The 23631-nt window shown below is 40.2% G+C and overlaps 1 protein-coding gene and 1 long non-coding RNA gene across 6 annotated transcripts in view; one reads left to right on the top strand and one right to left on the bottom strand.

Annotated features, from left to right (window-relative positions):
• SPAST (spastin) overlaps positions 1-15288 on the bottom strand; it is a 57031-nt gene extending 41743 nt beyond the window's left edge. Inside the window, exon 1 of one of the 5 annotated variants that reach the window (XM_055539742.1) lies at positions 14714-15288. In XM_055539742.1, coding sequence (XP_055395717.1) covers positions 14714-15122 — 409 coding nt within the window. In that variant the 5' untranslated portion in view covers positions 15123-15288. The remainder of the gene's footprint in view (positions 1-14713) is intronic. The other 4 variants (XM_055539739.1, XM_055539741.1, XM_055539740.1 and 1 more) reach the window with 4 other exon arrangements.
• Positions 15289-15446: 158 nt separating this feature from the next.
• On the top strand, positions 15447-19032 carry LOC129622900 (uncharacterized). The gene is made up of 4 exons (XR_008700175.1): positions 15447-15527; positions 16803-16937; positions 18538-18677; positions 18896-19032. It is a non-coding gene; the product is annotated as an uncharacterized LOC129622900 (long non-coding RNA).
• Positions 19033-23631: the final 4599 nt, after the last annotated feature.

Raw genomic sequence — 23631 nt, 5'->3', positions numbered from 1 at the left:
ACTCACATGAGTCTGAGTGAACTCTGGGAGATGGTGATGGACACGGAGGCCTGGCATGCTGCAATTCATGAAATTGCAAAGAGTTGGACATGACTGAGTGACTGAACTGAACTAAACTAGAATCTGCAACGCCTCATAAGTGGCTAATACAGAGATACAGTAAAGCAAAGGTGGAAATCATCCATAAGAACTGCTTTTTGTTTTTCCCAACTCATGTCCCTATTTAATTAAAAATTCCCATGCAATCTTCAATGTAATTTGAAATGTCAAAATCAATAAAATATCATGACTCTCTTGATAACAAAGAATAGATGAAGTCTTATTATAAACATCACACACAATAACTAAGAAATGCTGTTGGGCTTCGCTGGTGGCTCAGTGGTGGGGAATCCACCTGCCAGTTCAGGAGACACGGGTTTGATCCCTGACCTAGGAAGATCCCATATGCTGTGGACCCACTAAGCCTGTGCGCCACATCTACTGAGCCTGTGTTGTAGAGCTCAGGAGCTGCAACAACTGAGCTGAAGTGCTGCAACTACTGAAGGCCAAGCGCCTAAAGCCCGTGCTTCACAACAAGAGAAGCCTCCGCGATGAGAAGTCTGCGCACCACAACGAGCAGGTGGCCCCCACTCACCGCAACTAGAGGACAGCCTGCTCAAGAATGAAGACCCAGTACAGCCATAAATAAATTAAAAATTTTTCAAAAAAAGCAATGCTGTCCCCTTACCAGTGTGTACCTCCGACCACCTTCCTCCGCCGCCCTCAAATAAATCACTAACTAGATCCGGCCCCTTAGGGTACTTTCTTTCTTACTATGGTGCCATTAGTATTTTACAGTGTCTGATCCAGAATAAGTGCTCGATAAGTACTTGATAATGACACATGAAGAAATTATTAAGCATTTAAGTCAATTCAAACTATGTAGGTGTTTACTTTCCAGTTTTTTGTTAAAAGAATCTGTTTACATTTTTGGTTTTATAATTTAAAAAAGAAGCAAGTTACAAAAATCAGTAAAATAGCGTTTGCATTCTGAGTGGTAGGAATATTGATAATAATGTCACATTTGCCTTAGAATTTTAAAAATAAAGTGCAATTTAACAGATGCAACAGAAGTTCCCTTTGTTGCTCCTCTTCCTATGTCCATGCTCCTTTCCTTCCCAGAAATCAGTATTAAGAACTGAGTGCCTATCTTACTTGTACATTTTTTCTATTATTCCTATTTTATTTGTATCACTTTATTTTAAACATATACATTGTTTCTGAGATCTATGTAGCCATACAGAGATCCAATTCATTCATTTTGACTTCTGTATAGTATCCTATCCTATAGTTTAACTATTTCCTATGAAAAGATATGTAGGTTTCCAGTTTTCCAGTATTTCAAATAATGTTACAGTAAACAGTCTTGTACCTGTCCCTTTATATACATGTGTCAGTTTCTCTAGAGTGTGTATATATATATATGTGTGTGTGTGTGTGTGTGTGTGTGTGTGTATATATATATATATATATATATATATGCTTAAGAAGTAGAATTGATGAGTCATAGGTTCATCACATATTCTCCATTAACCGGAAATCAACAAAATGGTTTTTGAAAGTGCTTGTGCCAACTTATACTCCTATTAACAGTGTATGACTGTTCTCACTGGCAACATCTGAACAAAATCTTTTAAGAATTTTACCACATTACATGGAGGCAAGTGAAATGACTGATTCTGTACAAATGAACTCACATGCTCAATAATTACTCAATTACCTAATATTCTTTGGTAATAGGAAGTTGATTTACTGCCTTATTTGAATCTCGGATGTCAGTATGATAGTAGAAAATGAAAATGCATAGATTATCTCTTATCTAAAAGTACAAGACCACTGGAGAAAGGAGAGATGTATAAATCAATGGAATAGAAATATAGAAATAGACCCTTACAGACATTATTGATCTGACTTTGACAAAGATGACAAGGTAATTCAAAGGAGAAAGAGCTTTTTTAAAAAATGACACTGGAATAACAGGTATCTATAAGCAAAAAAGCTTCACATGACATACAAAAATTAACTTAAAATGGGTTATAGACCCAAATGTAAAACCTAAAAATATAAAATTTATAAAAGAAAGCAGACAAAATTCTTTGTGATCTTGGCTTTAGGCCAAACACAAACCTTAACAAGAAAAATTGATAAACCAGACTTCATAAAAATTAAAAGTTCCTGCCCTTCAAAAGACAGAGTTGACGATATACAGACAAGCCAAAAACTGACAGGGAGAAAATATTTGCAAACAATACGTCTAATAAAGGTCTTGTAACCAGAATATACACAGAACTCTTACAATGGTATTTTAAAAAGTCATTAAAAAATAGTGGGCAAAATACCAAAACATATACTTTACCAAAGAAGAGAGCACAAGAAATGATCTTCAACATCATTAGCTATTAGGGAACTACAAATTAAAACTACAAGATTTTAATTTTGAATGGAAAAAATTACAAGACAAAATATAATGAATTTCTCATACATTTGCAGGGGTGACTATAAAATCATATGGCCATTTTGAAGAGTCTGGTTGTTTCTCACAACATTAACATATTGTTACCACATGATCTAGCTCTTCTTCTACATATTTACCTTAACAAATTAAAACATCAAAGACCTGTGCATGAATATTCACCAACTTTATTCATAAAAGCTAAAAACTGGAAACAACCCAGATGTCCACCATTTTGTGAACAGATTAACAAATTAAAGTACATCCATACACAGAATTGGAGAAGGCGATGGCACCCCACTCCAGTACTCTTGCCTGGAAAATCCATGGATGGAGGAGCCTGGAAGGCTGCAGTCCATGGGGTCGCTAGGAGTTGGACACGACTGAGCGACTTCACTTTCACTTTTCACTTTCATGCATTGGAGAAGGAAATGGCAACCCACTCCAGTGTTCTTGCCTGGAGAATCCCAGGGACGGGGGAGCCTGGTGGGCTGGCGTCTATGGGGTTGCACAGAGTCGGACACGACTGAAGTGACTTAGCAGCAGCAGCAGCATACACAGAATACTACTCAGCAATAAAAAGGAACAAAATACTGATGCGTGTAGGAACAGAGATGAATCTCAAAAACATGCTAAGTGAAAAGAGCCTGACACAAGAGGCTACACACTGTATGATGCCATTTACATGACAAAACTATAGTGACAGATGAGACTGTTGACTGCCAATAGCAAAGGGGAGTGCAAAGGGATCAGCTAGAAAGAGACCCAAGGGGGCTTCTGGGGTGACAAAACATTCCATAACTGACTGTATCGACAGTTTACACAACTGTTTGTCAAAACTCACTGAACTATACAGATCCCTAAAACTTTACTGTATGTAAATTATACCTCAGTAATTAAAAGTGCAATACTCTAACATTTAGATATAAGAACATTTATTTTGTGTTGGATAATAATAATAATACCAGAGCTAAAATTTTAATTACAAGAATAAGATTAGAAGAGAAAAACTAGAAAAATATTTTAAAAACATCCGTTTGAAGAGATCATAGAGTTTTCAAAACAGTGAAAATTATCAAAATTTGGAAGGAGAGATCATTTCAGACCCATTAGGATGGTTATTTTGAAAATTACCAAAATATGAAAAAGAGAAACGTCAAAGAGGTGAGTCTACCATCTGGGGCACTTCTCTGCTTTAAGTGAAGTGAAACTCGCTCAGTCGTATCCAACTCTTTAAGACCCCATGGACTGTAGCCTGTCAGGCTCCTCTGTTCAAGGAATTCTCCATCAAGATTACTGGAGTGGGTAGTCTTTCCCTTCTCCAGAGGATCTTCCCAACACAGGGACCGAACCCAAGTCTCCTGCATTGCAGGCAGATTCTTTACCATCTGAGTCACCAGAAAAGCCCAAGAATACTGGAGTGGGTACCCTATCCCTTCGCCAGGAGATCTTCCAGACCCAGGAATCAAATCACGGTCTCCCACATTTGCAGGCAGATTTGTTACTAGTTGAGCTACCAGGGAAGCCCATCATCAATTCTGAATGAGAATGTGACCAAGAGACTAAACCCAAGTCTCCTGCATTGCAGGCGGATTCTTTACCATCTGAGTCACCAGAAAAGCCCAAGAATACTGGAGTGGGTAGCCTATCCCTTCACCAGGAGATCTTTCAGACCCAGGAATCAAATCACGGTCTTCCACGTTTGCAGGCAGATTCTTTACTAGCTGAGCTACCAGGGAAGCCTGTCATCGATTCTGAAGGCGATGTAACCAGACTCATGGAACTAAGTTGACAAAAAATGAATTCTAGGGCATGCCCAGGAGAATTAGTGGCAAAGATTCCTAAATTTTGATTGGGCCCTTGCATCAGTGAAAAAGGATAGCTTGCATACGGACTGACACCAACATTCAAATCACTTAAATCCCTTAAGTTAGGGGAATCTACAGCCTATAACCTTCAATGACCATCCTATTGACTAAATTTTTAATTATTTTTTTCTTTTTGGACACGTCACACAGCTTGTAGGATTTCAGTTCCCCAGCCAGTGACTGAACTTGGGTCCCGGCAGTGAAATCACCAAGTCCTATCCATGGGACTGCCAGGGAATTCCCCCTTTTGACTAAATCATGGCAGAAAAATCAAAACTTAGAATGATCTCCAGCACACAAAAGGCCTTCAGGATGCTTCAGCAGTTCTTGGTTTCCCTTATACATTTCCCTCTCTTCTATATGGGCCCCAATAACATTCAGACTCAACCAACTGCTGCTGCTAAGTCACTTCAGTCGTGTCCGACTCTGTGTGACCCCATAGATGGCAGCCCACCAGGCTCTGCCATCCTTGGGATTCTCCAGGCAAGAACACTGGAGTGGGTTGCCATTTCCTTCTCCAATGCATGAAAATGAAAAGTAAAAGTGAAGTAGCTCAGTCGTGTCTGACTCTTCGTGACCCCATGGACTGTAGCCTACCAGGCTCCTCCGTCCATGGGATTTTCCAGGCAAGAGTACTGGAGTGGGGTGCCATTGCCTTCTCCAACCCAACCAACAAGACTACATCAAATCAAGAGAAGAATGGGATGGCAGAAGCTTACGATCAATCGTTGCAGTTGTAGCTGAAACTATTAGCCAGTAATCTGAACTACATACACAGTATGGCTCATAATCTAGGAACTACATAATCTATGGACAACAGTGGCCCAAGGGTCAAATACAGTCAGCTTCCTGGTTTTCTATATAAAGCTTTACTGGATCACACCCCCTATATATGAGTGTTGAATAGTTGTGAAAGAGCACTTGAACAATGGTTCAACAACAACAAGACAAATGAGGGCTTCCCTGGTGGTTCGGTGGTCAAGAATCCTCCTCCCAATGCAGGGGACATGGGTTCAATCCCTGCTCTGCAAAGATCCTACGCACTGAGGGACAGCTAAGCCCATGCACCACAACTACTGAGCCTGTGTTCCAGAGACCGGGAGTCACAACAACTGAGCCTACGTACGGCAACTACTGAAGTCCGAGCACCTAGAGCCCATGCTCAGCAAAAAGAGAAACCACTGCAATGAGAAGCCCACCCACTCACAACTAGAGAGCAGCTCCTGACTTGCTGCAACTAGAAAACGCCCAGGTGCAGCAACAAAGACCCAGTGAAGCCATAAATAAATTCTTAAACATGAACGCAAAAATGAGCAAAGAACTTTAATAGACATTTTTCCCAAGAAGATATGCAAATGGACAATAAGCACATGAAAAGATGCTCAACATCCTAAGTCATTATGGAAATGCAAATCAAAACTATGATGTGATACCGCTTCGCATTAATTATAGCATGGCCATTATTTTACAAAGTAAACAAACCTTGAAACTAACCAATGTGGGGAAATTAAAACCCCTTGTGCATTGGTGTTGGGAATGTAAAAATGCAAGGCTGCTGTGGAAAGCAATTTGGCAGTCCCTCAAAAAATTAAACATAATAATTAACATATGATCCCACAAGTCTACTCCTACGTGGATACTCAAAAGCACTGAAAGAGGGGCTCAGAAACTTGTATACCAATATTTATATTATTATTATTTATTTTTTTAGCTACCCCTTACAGCATACAAGATCTTAATTCCAAGACCAGTGATTAAACCCACGCCGCCTGCACTGGAAGCACGGAATTTCAGCCACTAGACCACCAGGGAAGTCCCTAGAGCAGCATTATCAACAATAGATAGAAACAACCCAAATATCCAGTAGCAGATGAATGGATAAACAAAAGATGGCATACACGTAGAATGGAATATTATTCAGACTAAAAAAGGAATGAAATCTGTTACATGCCTCAGCATTGCTTATAGATGCTGAAATGCTAAGTGAAGTGTCAGACACAAAAGGACAGATACTATGTGATTCCACTTATATGAGGTGCCCAGAACTGGCGAAATCACAGACAGAACGCAGAACGGAGGCTATCAGGGACTGGGGCGAGGGAGGAATAGAGAAGAGGAAATGAGGACTTATTGTTCTATGGGTACTGAGTTTTGGTTTGGGAGGATGTAAAGCTCTAGAAATGGATAGTGGTAATGGTTGCACAATACTGTGAATGTATTTTTCTTTTGTTTTTTTTGGCCATGTGGCATGTAGGATCTTAGTTCCTCATCAGGGATCGAACCATGCGTCCTGTAGTGGAAGCATGGAATCTTAACCACTGTACTGCCAGAGAGTCCCCTGTGAATGTATTTAATGCCACTGATTCCCACACTTTAAATCATTAAAATGCCAAGTTTTGTTATCTATGTTTTACCACAATAAAAAAAATTACTAAATGATCCATTACAGGCAGTTTGTTGACCCCTTGTATACAGCAATGAAAATGAACAATTACTGCCAAAAGTAACCTCAAAGATTAATATGACAAGCATGAAGTGAAGTGAAAGTCGCTTAGTAGTGTCTGACTCTTCGTGACCCCATGGACTGTGGCCCACCAGGCTCTTCTGTCCATGGAATTCTCCAGGCAAGAATATTGGAGTGGGTTGACATGCCCTTCTCCAGGGGATCTTCCCGACCCAGGGATCGGACCCAGGTCTCCTGCACTGCAGGTAGATTCTTAACCATCTGAGCCACCAGGGAAGCGCCCTGACAAGCATAATGTTGAGCAAAAGCAGCCATACACAAAAAGAACGTCAACTGTATGATTTCATTTATAAAGCTGATTTATGGTGTAAGAAGATTGGAACTGAAGATACCTTTGTGCAGGGTGTGGAAAGGTGGTGAGCAGAAGTGAGGATGAGAAAGGCAGGCTTCCAGAGCAATATTCTAGTTTTTGACCTGGTGAGGTTTCAAACTGCTATGTTCAGCTTAATAATTCATTAAGCAATACACAAAGTGTGTACTTCATGTATACTTTAATAAAAGTGTACTTAAAACTGAAAAAAAAATACAAGAGGAAGATTAAGTATTTTGAAATGGAGAGTCCCTACACATTAAGTGAAAAAGGTTACAGATGAGTTTCTATGCAACATGATTCATTTTCTTCTAATGAATAAATATTTATGCTTATGTAACTAGACAAAGTCAGGAAACTTATCAGTAAATCATCTAAGGATAAGGTTACAGAAGATTTTCACTTTCTATATTTGTGCATTATTTTAATTTTTGATGTGTGTTATTGTACAAGCAACAAAAAGACTGATGATATCCATCTTTAAATGAAGATATGAATACTGGACTAATTTGTGGATTATCTATTGCATCTTTTTCTTCACATGTTAGTAATACCCAGGTTGCCACTGAGAAGATCAAAACAAGAGCAGCTTGGGTAGAGAGGATGTCAGTCTGCAACTATGTGAGTTAGAAGATAGAGATTTAAGTCCTTGCTCCATCATTTAAGAGCTCTCTGACTTTGGGAAAGTCAGCCAATCTCTCTGAGCTTTAGTTTCCTTACCTAAAAACAAGATGACACTTCTTTTACTAACTCCAAGTTGTGGCAAAGATCAAATGAAACAGGGCATGGGATAATATTTTAATAAAAGAGATACTTAAAAATTACTTTTGGCATACTTAGTAAATCTGTTGATAAATATAAATCCTTCTACTGCAGAACTGTATGCACAGTTGTATTTTTGCTCTTAAAGCCCACTGTTTTTACTCATCTATTTAGTCCTTCTTAAGCAACATTCTACAAACAGCTCCAGGAAATAAGTATATCCATTTTCCTACACAATTTTCTGCTAGCAACCTGCAAGTGTACATTTGAAAGTAACAGGAATCTTTAAAGACCTTACAGTAGATTTTAATGTGTGCTGATCCACAATGAACTATAGAGGCCATGAAGCATCAGACTGACAGCTCCCAGGTTCATTCTCTCATCGTTCACTATCACAGAAAGGATCCTTTCTATTGTTTTAATTCAGCAAAAAGGCCATATTTGCTTTCATGTTCAAATATCAAGGTTTATTTCTGAAATGAAGATTTATTTTTTTCCCCACTTAACTGGAAAGGTTTTCAACCCTGTGTAAAGAAATCATTACAGTTTTTGGACATTTTCTTTAACCTTAAGAATTTCAACTTATTTTCTTTAAAAAATCTTTCGTATTTATTATGGATGGATGGTGCATAATTTTAACTTTTGTGCATTATCGGTATTTCCCAAATTCTCTATCAAGAGCTTGCATTCTGGGCTTCCCAGGTGGTTCAGCGGCACAAAAAACAAAAATTCCATCTGTCAATGCAAGATACACAAGTCCGATCCTTGATCCAGTAAGATCCCACCTGCCTTGGAGCAGCTAAACCTCTGTACCGCAACTATTAAGCCTGTGCTTTAGAGCCTGGGAGACACAAATACGGAGCCCATGTGCTCAAACTACTGAAACCGGAGCTCCCTAGAGCCTGTGCTCTGCAACACGAGAAGTCACCACAATGAGAAAAGCCCATGCACCACAACTGGAGAGTAGCCCCCACTGGCCACACTTAGAGAAAAGCCCACGCAGCAATGAAGATCCAGCATAACCAAAAATCAATCAAGCAATCCCCCAAAAAAGCCTGTATTCATCTATGAGTACGTACATAAGAACAAAAAATTCATTTTATCTCTTTTGTAATAAAAAGCTAGGATACTAAGTGAGGCTAAGAAGAGACTTCGATTTGTTTTTTCTGAACTAAGAGTCATAATTAACAAATATATTTTTATATCACTCTTTAGATAATTCTCCTTCTTCCCCAAATCACATTTAGACCACTGTTTCCTAAAAGGAAGATAATAAAAACTAGATATCAAGGTTTAACAATGTTCAAGCATAACCTCTAGAGGCTGTAACCTTAAAAGAACTGTAAAATTAATAATAGTAGTTCCTATTTTCTGAGGATCTATTATGAACAAGTACTGAGTATTTCACAAACATTATCTCAGTGTAGTAGTAAGTAACTTGCCCAGGACCCTGTACAGTCAGAATTCAAATGTCTACTTGGGTAAGAGGCACTGCAATTTAAAAAGGATGAAATTAGACCCTCAAAACTGAGACAACGAAAAGCAGCCCCTGACATCCAGGAGCTAGTACCATCAACTAAGCCTTAGTGTAACAAGGAAATGATTTGACATTACAACTGTGCCTTGGTGTTATACTTAATATAAACAATTTCATAGAACATGAGACAGGTCCACTCTGTAATCATGATGAATGAAGATAAAAATAAGACTACTCTGCAATCATGTCTAAACACACACAAAACATCAATACTGCCCAAGCCATGAAACACCAAACATCCTTCTCTTCAGGCTAACGAGGGCCTCTCAACCAACCATAGCTTCATCCTCACTCTAGTCTCCCCTTCTGTATCAAATTTAAGAAACTTAATTACAGAATTATCCACTATTCCTGAAAGCATCCAATCCAGAGCAAAACCTTGCTTCCATAACTCCTCCTCAAAAATCACTGAGCACAAGCCCAAGTTCTGTACATTCTTTCCAGTTGCCTTTTCCTGAGGTAAGTAAGGGATGGTTCCCCATGGTGTGTGTTCTCCTGGCTACAATAAGTAATACATCCCACTTTTTAAGCCACAGGTGTGTGTTCTAGTGATAGTTCACTGAAAGGCCCTGGCAAAATTCACTTAAGAACAACAACAGTTAAGCACCAAGTATCTCCACTTCAGCATCAAATATCTGCCAAAGAGCAGAAAGATGTGAACAAGCATAATCTGTCTATGCTATATCTATATAGCTGTAAAACATTTACTAGTCCCAAGAAAACCTCAATTTTGACATTTTTCTTTCCTTATTTACCAGAACAAACTGCTGAGTTTGAGCGTGCTCAAAGATGTTTTATTCTACAGGGTATCAAGCATGAGCAGTTAATTCACAAAGCAAGAGCCAAAAAAAAAGCTAGGTCAGCTTATTAATACCTTCACTACTATTATATAGGTCAAGAGAGAGGAAAATTAGTAGAAAAACAGAGAATCTATACTTTGCCAGAGTGAAAAATCCAACTATTACTGGGTAGAGCACAGAGAATAAGCTAGCAGAAAAAAGGCAGAAAGGGTTAGGAAAGATCCTTCTTTGGTAATTTAATACTTATTTACTGACAACTGTCATCAGGATGAGTAACAATAATCTTAGGAATCTAGTTACCAGGTGAGTTTTACAGGGTTAACTGTATTTTACATTAGGAAGGATATAAACTATAATGAAAAAAACAAAACCCTAAAAACAGAACAAGGGAGGAAGTTCCTAAGAATGGCTGCCTTTTGGGCTTTAGTGCAAATGTCACTCCATATTCTTGCAGGGAAATATGAAATGTTTATTGTATATTTAATAAAAAGTAATGTTATTCTCTGGGAAAAGTATATTATCAGAATGTCAATCCATAGAATAATTCTTTCCTTGTTCTAATCATTTAAACCAAAAATGAGGCCCCCAAAAATTGCCTGAAATCAATCCTTTCAAACTGATGTCTCATAGTTTTTAAGAGTAAAAGAAAATATACCAGATCTCCAGATCTGATACTTCTGATTTCTATCCTCTAGCTTCACCTTCTGAAAATAGATGTGGATAAGCAAGTATTTTGTGTGTGTTTTAAATAAAGAACAGTGTTGGTTTATATGAAATTATAAAATTATACAGTAGTTTAAAAAAAACTCTTTTAAATATAAACTGACTCGAAATTTTAAACAGAAAAGGATTTTATTTAGATAATTTCTATCCTTGATGACAGATGCTGCATGCAGACCTATCTTATCTTGAGAAACTGACTCTCTCTCTCTCTCATACAACACACTGGGCCCTTGCTGTCTGTCAAGTCCTACATATCTGAGGTAACTGAACCACACCTAGAGAATCTGTACTACTGTATTACTCAGGAGATTCCAGGCTTGTCTACCTGTCTACCTGTAGGAGCCATGCAAAGCATGTTAGTTCATGTTAATCTGAAGAACCACTATTACAACCTCCTTTTCTCCCCTAAGTATCCAAGGGGCCCTTGGAATTACACAATAGAGAACCTGCTTGCTGCTGCTGCTAAGTCGCTTCAGTCGTGTCCGACTCTGTGCAACCCATAGACGGTGGCCCACCAGGCTCCCCCGTCCCTGGGATTCTCCAGGCAAGATCTTACACTGGAGTGGGTTGCCATTTCCTTCTCCAAGAGAACCTGCTTAGTATAAAATAAAAGTATGAAATTATGAATCTGTTCACCTAAACTCTGTTCCTAATTCTGCTACTGTGCGTTCACTCTTTAAATTCCAGTTTCTCCAGATATACAGCTGATATCATAGGTTATCAGTTTTCCAAAATGTTTAACAATAAATAAAACATCTACAAATCATTTAACTCCTTGGGAAAAAAAGAAGGATATATATGAAAGAATAAACACATTTTTTTAAGAATACACACATTTATTAATCACATAAGAAACATCTTAACACATCTCACTGGAGAGGAAGTAATTTTCTCTCAAGTTAACATCCAGAATGCAGAGCTGAGCAAATTAACTGGTATTCAATAAATGCTCTAATGAACAAACTTCACAATCTTTTATTAGGTGAATAGAATCTGCTGTGCTGTTCTTTTCTATTCAAAAATAGCATGGTTTTAGATAATCTAGGCCTTTATGAAAGTTCAGCATCACAGTTAAGTATGCCATAAAAAAATAAAATTCAAAATAGTCACCACATAAACAACATTTACACATTACTTTGTTAAAATAAGATTTTATTTGGCCTTTATTATTTGAAAGCACCAAATATGTCGATTACCTAATATCATGACAGTCTGAAATAGTCCACTTCACCTGCTGGAATAAAGTGGCTTTCAGTATATTTATAAACTAAGTCAAGTTATCAAGGAAAGGGAATGCAGGACGTTACTAGCTCATTAATGATTCAGGGGCTAACCACAGAGTTAGGAAACGTGTGAAGACTATCTATTCAATTCATTTCTATTTGTTCATATGTATTTTGATGCAGGAGGAAAGAGAGAGAATGAAATTCTCCTGGAATTAAGTTCTGTATTGTCAAGGATGCCGGAGAGGCAAACAGACCTCAAATGTGAACTCCTGCATCTACTGAATTAAGGTTAAAATATAAAAAATTTCAATATACTCAAGAGAAAATCTGAAATAAAAGAGAACCACAACAATGTAAACTCAGTTTTACTTCACTTTTAAAGGAAAATGAATATAACTAATTTGCTTCAGTCTGAACCAATTTCCTTTGGAATATAATGCAGCAGTTGTAGAACTCAAACTAAAGACATATCATTGCCTATTCTGATGTCCACTTTAAAAACTAAAGTATAAATAAAGCAAAACCTTTGAATAGAAACATTACCTGCTGAAAAAGAGTGACATATGTGGTACATAGATGCTGAAAATATTTATACTTAAATATTTTAAGAGGACTTAAATACAATAGAGGCATATATGTGATACCCAAAGATAAATCACCAGCATGAAATCTAAGGTCTGAATTCCACTTTCATCACTTACCCCTCACATGGAACTGATTTCTCTTTAATTTTAAGAGTCTAGGACCTTTTTTTAAAGCCTAAGTTTTCGTTGATCTCTCTTGCTACCTCCCAACTCCCATCACCCAGTGTTAACAAAATTTCCTTGTGTGTACTGGCATTCTCTTTTCAAATACAACAAATGATCTACCCTCAAATATATCCCTCTATTCAACTTTTGACCTAGATTAGTAAACTTCAGAGGACTCTATTATAATAAAATAGTGCAATAAAACAGTGCTTCTCTAGACAGGGGTAATAGTATATGCTTCTTCATCCTCCTCAGGTGATCTTGGATCTTCCTTAAAGGTGGTAAATAAAGTAGTTAATAAAAAATTTCCCTCCAAAAACACACAGTATTCTTTTCTTAAATGTGTCTCCTTTCTTCAACTTTCTGAAGCCTCCTCTCTGTCCTTTCACTCCAAGCCCATGAATACCTGCCTCCTTCCTTATATCCTACTTTCCAGTCCAAGGGCCCACAAAGGAAATAGATTTCAATGAAACTGAAAATCTAGAACAGTTTGTGGAGTTAGTAGTGGAGACACTACAAATGAACTGCAGATTGCCTTTTTTATACTAATGAACAATGCAAATGAGTAGTTAGAGGGAAAAGATCTCAGCAAACTGGAGTTAGAAATGAAAGGAGGGATTTTCAAAATGTTATCATTTCATTTATCATCTTCCATAAAAATTTGTCATTGAGTGAGTGAAAGTCGCTCAGTCGTGTTACTCTTTGCGACCCTGAATTCTCCAGGCCAGAGTACTGGGGCGGGTAACCTTTCCCTTCTCCAGGGGATCTTCCCAATCCAGGGATCGAACCCAGGTCTCCCGCATTGCAGGAGGATTCTCTTTACCAGCTGAGCTATCAGGGAAGCCCAACAGTATCTTTACCTCAGGGGGTAATTTTGAGGATTAAACAGATTACACATGCAAAGCCAAGAAAATAGTGCCTGGCATATAAAAAGACTAAAAAAAAAATGTTAAATAAATCTGAAGAATGTGGTACCCTTGCTTTCATCCAGAAACAGAAATCTTTACATTTTACTGTAAAATAGTATGTATAAACTAACCCTATTCACTCAATATTTCAATTTAGAAATTTTGAATGGAATACTTGGAATATTCATTTAGATGAAATCAAATCAACCATGGGCAAAAGTTTTATACTAAAACAGAATTTTATTGAAAATACTTAGAAGTCATTATACTGATAAAAATAACTGTCGTGAAACTTAAAAAATAGTGCAAATTCAGCTGTAATCATATGCAGCTGTTCCTTTCAAAATTAAGTCACCATTTGTTCTCTTTTTTCTGACACGACAGTACTCTGCTTTCACTAAAAGCCTGTAACAAGGAACAGCTTCTTCGGTATCAAAACCTTTTGGAAACCTGGCTCAGAGCAAGCCACTCAGTGTTTACAGCGCTAGAAAGGCTGTGTGTGGTCACTCCAGGACAGCTGTCACTGTCAGCAGCACGCCCAGGTGTCTCACAGGGACTCGGGTCATACAGAAACGTAGGTGTAGGCTAGCGTCTGAAACAAAGTCAGCGGCTAGGGTGCTTGAAAGGGGAGGAGTTTTTCAGTTGAGACTCATAAAGGATGAGGGTCTAACCCCGAGGAAGCGGTCTCGCAGGGCAGATGAGTTTCGGGGGCGCCCGCTGGCTCCGTCAGGAAAGGGACGCAGGTGTTGCCCTCCCTCGGCCGCATCGCTTTCTTCCCGGCGCCGCCGCCCCCTCCCCCCCAGCCCCCCATTTACCTTTCTCGTCCTCATCGATGCGCAGGGCGACGGAGATGTACTCGAAGGCCTGTTTGTGGAACGCTCGGACGCGCTCGGCCTCCCCGCCTGGCACCGGTGCCGGGGGCGACGCCGAGGCCGGCGCGGCCCCGGAGCTCCTCTTGGCGGCCATGAGGGCGCGGGAGAAGCGCTGGCAGAGCCACACGAAGAGGAGCCCCAGGTGGAAGGCGACCAGGCGCAGCAGCGCGAAGCCTACAAACAGCGGGTAGGAGAAGTAGTACAGGTTCCGTTTATGCGGCGATTGGGGCGGAGGGGCCGGCTTGGGGGCGGGACGGGAGCGGGCCAGGCAAGGGGGCGGAGGCCTGGGAGGCACCGGGCTGCTGGGGCCGCCGGAGCCTTTCTTCTTCCCTCGTCCACCCGGAGAATTCATTCACAGCTCCCACTGCCGCCGCCGCCATAACCCGCCTCCCGCAGACCGACGGCGGCCAAGCGACGGCGGCAGCCACTGGGACGGCAAGGGCCACAGACCCCCGCGCGGCCCCGGTCCCAGGAGCTGTGCACCTCCGCGCGCTGCTCGCCGGCCCTGCCCCTTTCTCCTCGCTCGTCCAGGAGCACAACCCCTTCTCCTCCGGCGGTCGGTGGCTCCTGCCCCTCCCTCTCTCTGTCCTCTTGGCTGTTCGGTAGCTCAGAGCGGCGGCCGGGAGCGCAAGCGCAGCCCTCCCGACACTTTATCCGGCGCGTGCGCGCACGTCGCCGTCTTTGTTGCCCTGAGCTCCTTTTGCGCGTGTGCGCCGCTCGCCATTCTGTCCCTTCCCTCGCGGAACTACATTTTCCAGTATGCAGTTCGGCCTACTTACCCCTTAGGGACCCGTAGCTCAATCGATTTCGCTGACCCTGGTAACTCAGTATCAGGGCACCTAGACCGTTAACTCAAGAAAGGGACCGCTGCAGCTTGGGGTCCCTCGGCTAGTTTGTAGGACTTGCGGTGTCGTCGTTTTCTTATATTTCTTTCAGCATTTTCTGCCGGTCTTCCATAAGGAATGGTTGATCTCAGTTTCACCGCAAAAGTAATGGGTCCAATCTAGTAATTATCTAAGAAGATAAAGGTTGTAGGACGCTCAAAAACGTCAGGTCACTGAAAACGAAAATGTTAGTTCATTGGGATGAAATAATCGATTCGAGAAGTTTAATTAAATTGGTACGTATTTATGACCAACATAGACAGCATATTGGGCTTCCCTGGTGGCTCAGATGGTAAAAACGTCTGCCTACAATGCGGGAGACTCAGGTTCCATCCCTGGGTCGGGAAGATCCCCTGCAGAAGGAATGGCAACCCATTCCAGTACCCTTGCCTGGAAAATCCCATGGACGGAGGAGCCTAGTAGGCTACAGTCCATGGGGTCGCAAAAAGTCGGACACAACTGAGCGATTTCACTTTCAGACAGCATATTAAAAAGAGAGACATTATTATGCCAACAAAGGTCCCTCTAGTCAAAGCTATGGTTTTTCCAGTAATCATGTATGGATATGAGAGTTGGACTATAAAGAAAGCTGAGCGCCGAAGAATTGATGCTTTTGAACTGTGGTATTGAAGAAGACTCTTGAGAGTCCTTTGGACAGCAAGGAGATCCAACCAGTTCATCCTAAAGGAAATCAGTCCTGAATGTTAATTGGAATGACTGATGCTGAAGCTGAAACTTGAATACTTTGGCCACCTGATGCAAAGAACTGACTCATTTGAAAAGACCCTGGTGCTGAGAAAGATGGAAGGCGGGAGGAGAAGGGGAGGACAGAGGATGAGATGGTTGGATGGCATCACGGACTCAGTGGACATGAGTCTGAGTAAGCTCCGGGAGTTGGTGATGGACAGGGAGGCCTGGCGTGCTGCAGTCCGTGGGGTCGCAAAGAATCAGACACGCCTGAGCTACCGAACTGAATTTAACTAGATGTCTAGTCTGAAGAATTAGTTTCAATAAGGGAATTTTTAGGTTTTGCATGGTAGTCATTCCATACTTCCTCAGGAATCCAGACTGGACCTTTTTTTTTTTTTTTTCCGTTTTTCAAAATCTGCTCGACGTCCCTTCCTTTGGAAAACTACCTCTGCTGCCAGTATTATCCTGAGCTGCAAGCGCAGAATCTCGCCTCCCGGGTCACAGAGGGGAAACGGGAAACACTAAGGAAACCCTAGGTTACCCATACTGTCGTAGAAACTGGAATCTTGCATGGAGACACACTGAAATAGGAGGTAAGTTAAGAACTGAGTGCTCTAAAGAGCTGCTCTATCAGTTCATATCATTGAGATGCTCAGAACTACCAGTTTCCTGGGCTGGTCACTTACTTGATAACCTATCTCAAAACTATTGAATTTGTTTCTCTGTTTTTTTCTCTTCTCTTTCTCACACTCCCTTTCTCCTTCCCCCGTCTCTCTTTTTCTCTCTCCATCTATCACCCTATTTTTTTTTTTTTTCCTTTTTGGTCTCTTTCTCTTTTTACTTGGGTTAGCTGCAGTTGTTTCTTGTTGCCTCAAACTAAGGAATCCTAGTGGATATAAAGACTTCATCGTTTACAGTGTAAGGTTTACAAACGCTTCCAAGAAACTCCACATTCTGGCCACATCTTTACCTAACTTTTGTGCACCACTACACTCTTACAAATATAGGCTATTGCAAAAATGACCTACTCCCTGTTTCCCTCTTACAACTCCCCACCCCTTTTCCTGCCTCTGTTCTCTGCCAGTTCCTCATTCTGAAATACCCTCTCTCTTTCACATCTGATTAATTCAATTCCTGAAGTCTCTCTTTTGAACCCTGTGGTATGATTCTGTTGTTGTGTGAAAATTGATTTATACATTTATCATGTAATATATGATATATCCATTGTTCTGCATCCAAATTCAACCAATAGCAGGTGGAAAATATTTGAAAACCCAGAAAGTTCCAGAAAGCAAAATTTGAATTTGCCACATGGCCTGCCACTATTTGCATAGTAATTACATTGTACTAGGTGTTGTCGGTGACCTAGAGATTATTTCAAGTATATGGTAGAATGTGAGTTGTTGTTCAGTCGTTCAGTTGTGTCTGACTCCTTGCAACCCCATGGACTGCAGATCGCCAGGCTTCCCTGTCCTCCACCATCTCCTGGAGTTTGCTCAAACTCATGTCCATTGAGTTGGTGATGCCATCCAACCATCTCATCCTCTGTCCTCCCCTTCTCCTCCTTCCTTCAGTCTTTCCCAGCATCAGGGTCTTTTCCAGTGAGTCAACTCTTTGCATCAGGTGGCCAAAGTATTGGAGCTTCACCTTCCACATCAGTCATTCCAGTGAATAGTCAGGGTTGATTTCTTTTAGGATTGACTGGTTTAATCTCCGTGCTATCCAAGGGACTTTCAAGAGTCTTCTCCAGCACCACAGTTCAAAAGCATCAATTCTTCTGCATAGGAACCTGGAATGTTAGGTCCATGAATCAAGGTAAATTGGAAATGGTCAAACAGGAGATGGCAAGAGTGAACACTGACATTTTAGGAATCATTGAACCAAAATGGACAGGAATGGGCGCATTTAATTCAAATGACCATTATATCTACTATTGTGGGCAAGAATCCCTTAGAAGAAATGGAGAAGCCATCATAGTCAACAAAAAAGTCCAAAATGCTGTACTTGGTTGCAATCTGAAAAATGACAGAATGATCTTGGTTCATTTCCAAGACAAACCCATTCAATATCACAGTAATCCAAGTCTACCCCCAACCACTGATGCTGAAGAAGCTAAAGTTGAATGGTTCTATGAAAACCTACAAGACCTTCTAGCACTAACACCCCCAAAAAAAGATGTCCTTTTCATCATAGGGGGCTGGCATGCAAGAGTAGGAAATCAAAAGATACCTGGAGTAACAGGCAAGTTTGGCCTTGGAGTACAACATGAAGCAGGACAAAGGCTGGAGAACACACTGGTCATAGCAAACACCCTCTTCCAACAACACAAGAATGTGAGTATATTATATTAATAAACAAATACTATGTCATTTTATGTAATAGACTTGAGCATCCCTGGCTTTTGATATTGGGGAACAGAGAAATGACTGTATAAGATATATATTTAAAGAAAAAATAAACAGCTTCTATTTTAAGAAAAACTAATGTAACCTGTTCTTTGAAGCACTCTGTGGTTCCCCTCCCTAATCTCAATCTCTTTTCTTCCCTCCAGAGGAAGACACTATTCTGAATTTTGGGTTTTGTGGTTTTTTCATTCCATATGACCTTCGGGATCTTAGTTCCTTGGTCAGGAATCAAACCTGTGCCCCTTGCAGTGGAAGCATAGAATCTTAACCACTGGAATGCCAGAGAATTTATCTGAATTTTGTTTATTTTCTTTCTTTTTAAAAAATTTTGTTAAAAAAAATGTTTCTTAAAAAAGAAAAGAATTCTTTTCCTCTGAAAAAAAAGTAAAAAAAAAAAAGATCTCTTCATTTTTTACAAACCCTTATGCAAGGGCTGACTCTCAATAGATTGAAGTGAGGAAGCTATTCTGCTATGTACGAAACCCCGACCCAGAAGCAGGTTGTCTACAAATGACTGTCTACTTTAGCACCAGGTTCCCCAGGAACGTGCAGTGCGTGATGGTCAAGGGGGTATCCTGAATTTTGTACTCATCAATTTTCTCCTTTTCATTTTAGTTTCATGTATACATTAACATGTATAAACATGTTATGTAGTTGCCTGGTTTTTACCTTATACAAATATAATCATATTGCACATATTCTTCTTAATTTGATTTTTCTGTTCAATATTAAGTGTTTGAGGACTTCCCTGGTGGTACAGTGGCTGAGAATTCGCCTGCCAATGCAGGGGGCACAGGTTCAATCCCGGGTCCAGGAATGTCCCATATTTACTGAGTCTGCGCGCTAGAGCCCTTGGACCGTAGTTACTGAAGCCTGCATGCCTAAAGCCTGTGCTCGCAACAAGAGAAGCCGCCACAAGGAGAAGAGTGCGCACCACAGGAAGACTTGTTCCCACTTGCCACAACTAGAGAATGCCCATAAACAACAATAAAGATCCAGCACAGCCAAAAATACAAATAAATAAGTATTTGAGATTCCTTCTTGTTGGTTTGTACAGCTATAGTGTATTTGTTTTCACTGCAACTGTTGAAGGGTATTTAGTTTGGTGCCAGTTTTGTTTTCTTCCCCCTAACTAATTTCTTAACTTAGCCAAGACACAGCACAGTAGTAGAGTGGTTCTGGAGTCAGACTGCTTGCATCCGAATCCCTGTTCCGCCACATTCTTGTGCTAGCGACTCGGCCGGCCTCCACGTCTGTGGTTCAACTTCCACACCTATTACATAACAGAGTAGTAGCCAGTGCCTGGAATGAAGTTGTAGCTGGATATTTGTTAAATGAGTTCTCCCACATCTATACATATATTATAATCCAAGTAAAATAAAATACTGACAAGTTTCTGGGCACTCTTTGCTCTTTCCCAGGACCACAGTTATCCTCAGGTCATTTTTCTTTCTCTTAGAATTGATTTTCCTCCTACTTCCACCATCAAAATCCTTCAAGGCTCTAATATTATCTTCTTGATAAATCCTCCCCTTACCACTTCCAGCAGAAATTATATATTTTTAATTCGTATAACAATATGGTTGTGTTACTCTAATGTGATTCTTCTAATATATGGTTTGCGTTATTTAAATACTTTACTACCTCCTGATATAGTTTATAAATTCTTTTCAAGGCAGTGGCCAAACTTTACACATTTTGGTTCACTTTCTGCACCTAGCCTGATGCCTTGCTTATGGTACTCGTTTAATAAACATTAATATTTTGAAAAACAATTTAAATGTGGTAATTGTTGTAGATATCTGTTGCTATGGGCTTCTCTGGTAGCTCAGCTGGTAAAGAATCCACCTACAATGTGGGAGACCTGGGTTCTATCCCTGGGTTGGGAAGATCCCCTGGAGAAGGAAATGATTACCCACTCCAGTATTCTTGCCCGGAGAATTCCATGGACTGTATAGTCTATGGGGTTGCAAAGAGTCAGACATGACTTAGCTGTTGCTATGTAATTAACCACTCCAAAACTTACTGACTTAAGATAACCATTTATTTACTCACAGTTCTGTAAGTCAGCAACTTGGACTGAGTGTGGCAGGGTGGTTCTTCTGCTGGCCTTGCCTGGGTTCATTTATATGAATGCAGTAATCTACTACAGGCTTGACTGGGGCTGGATGGTGTAGCTATCTTCATTCACATGTCCAGAGGCTGGTGGCGGCTATTGGCTGGGGCATGTATCTCCAGCAGAATATTCCATATCTTTTTTTCCTTTGTAATTTTTTATTTATTTATTTTATTTTTGGCTACACTGGATTTTCCTTGCTTTGCATGGTCTTTCTCTAGTTGCAGTGAGAGAGGGCTACTCTTCATTTCAAAGTGCGCTTCTCATTGTAGTGGCTTCTTTTGTTGCCGACAACAGGCTCTAGGCACACAGGCTTAGTAGCTGCGGCTCACAGGCCCTAGAGTGTGGGGTCAGTAGTTCTGTGGGCTTCCACAGCATGTGGAATCGTCCCAGACCAGGGACTGAACCCATGTCCCCTGCATTAGCAGGCAGATTCTTACTCACTACACCACCTGGGAAGTCCCACCATACTTTTTTTATATAGCGTCTGGCTTCCAACAGAGCATGAAAGGAAGATGTAAATCCTCTTTAAGCCCAAACTTCAAAGTTGCAGAATGTAATTTCTGCTGCATTCTATTTTCAAAGCAAGTCATATGGCCAACCTCAAAGGAAGTGATGGGAAAATAAATTCCACATCTCAATGGAGTAGTAGCAAAGTCACATTGCAAAGAAGTGTACATGTATGGATGAAAGGAATTACTGTGGCCATCTTTGCAAGTAATCTACCACAGTGATTGTAGGTAGAATTTCCTTTTACCTCGATTTCAGATTAGAATCTAAGAAAGCATTTCCCAGCCATTTTGCTGAGTCATCAAAACATTCCTAGTTTCAATCATGAGGTACAGTAACATACTTAAGTTTAAGGAGACAACAGCAACAGTAATAATGATGACTGTAATTATTAATACAGTAATAATGATGACTGTAATCATTAATACAGTAATAATGATGACTACTACTACTAGCTAACATGCATTGAACCCATATTCTAGGCTAAGCAGGTTAACTTGACTGTTGTAGTCAATCACCACTATTTTAAGCCTTATTGCCTCCATTTCTCAAAATAAGGAATTTGAGGCTCCTAACAGCCTGTTAGTTGCCCAACATCACGTATTAATTAATAACACATGCTACTTTAGGGTTTTAAGTTTAAAATCTAGGCTTCCAAAGAAAAACACTTTTATATAGACTGTTTATATTTTATTAATCTTGAAATATATATATCACTTGCCCCTGTATCGAGAATGATCTTTCATTCCTGAGCCTCGAGGTATTGGGTTTTTGGCCGCTTGACTCCCACTTGCTAGATCTCTGCTATCCAGTTGTTCTTAACATTGACTGCTTTTCTATTGGTTTGGTAAAAATATGGGCTTGAGAGAAAGACAGGTTGGTGTTTTGGTTCTGTCACTTATTGGTTGTGTGATATGGATCAACTCCTTTAACTCATCTGTAAAATGGGTAGAATAAGAATTAAATTGCAAAGTAAAAGAATACATCTAAAACCTCCTGCATAATACCTGCAATGTAAGAAGGCTCAGTAAATTTTGTTTCTGTCTCTTACATGTACAATGCCATTCCAGAATTTATACTCTACTGGGATCTGAATTTTCAATAATCTCAGTCCACATCTTCTGCCTCTTGGAATTATATGCCAGTCAAATCCATTTTTCTCAATTAACATCTTTTAAAACTTGACTCAAGAAAAATAATGCCTGGATATTGTTGACGCTGTTTATTTGCTAAGTCATGTCTGACTCTTTGCGACCCCATGGGCTGTAGTCCACCAGGCTCCTCTGTCCATGGGATTTCCATGGTAAGAATAATGGAATGGATTGTCATTTGCTTCTCCAGGGGATCTTCCTGACTCAGGGACTGAACCAAGGTCTTCTGCATTGGCAGGTTGATTCTTCACCACTGACCACTGACCACTGGGAAGCCCACCTAGCTATTACCCTGGCTTTATAATCTCCCTGCGCTGAAGATACTAACCTTCTCAGCCATTTACTCTATAGCGTGACAACTTCCCCATTTTCAGATGGCAAGAACTTGCAGGACACTTAATCTTGAAGGGAATCTGGGCCAGTTTCACCAGGACAAAAAGGAGGACCTGAGTACTGTGCTAACGAATCCAGGACATTTGGTCACTTTATCACTTTAACCCATTAATTTATTTAGAAAGAGATTACCACTTAATAGTTGTTTTATATATAAATATATATCTTGTAAATCTCCTTCTCTTCTAAGAAATTCCCCAAACTTCAGTTTGAAAGATGCTGAATTATTTAAAGTAGGGACCTATGACACTTATTAAGTATTTCTTTTCAATTAATAATTAAAAAAAAGTAAAAGGAAGTGGTGCACCTAGAACCAAGAGACGAGATAACTGATTTTGAAAAAGGCAGAAAATATAAGAGAGAAACGTTAAACATGGTTGGAGATAAGAAATGGCAAGAGTAGAGTAACAATTAGGGAATTTTTATCCTATAGCTATGTTTATAAGCAAAAACATGAAAGAAAGAAAGTAAAATCGCTCAGTCGTGTCTGACTCTTTGTGACCCCGTGGAGGTCACAAAGAGTAGCCTACCAGGCTCCTCCATCCATGGGCTTCTCCAGGCAAGAGTACTGGAGTGGGTTGCCAAAACACAGTTGTCGACAAGTAATCATTTCCCCACATTGTGACATATATTTATTCATTCATTTGTTCAACAAACATATTAAGCACAGACAACCTGCCAGGTGATGAGTAAGGTGCCAGGACACAGTAGG

Source organism: Bubalus kerabau, chromosome 11 (genome assembly GCF_029407905.1).
Source record: "Bubalus kerabau isolate K-KA32 ecotype Philippines breed swamp buffalo chromosome 11, PCC_UOA_SB_1v2, whole genome shotgun sequence".
NCBI lineage: Eukaryota > Metazoa > Chordata > Mammalia > Artiodactyla > Bovidae > Bubalus > Bubalus kerabau.
Note: the sequence above shows the minus strand (reverse complement) of the source record. Positions and strands in the feature narration are given on the sequence as shown.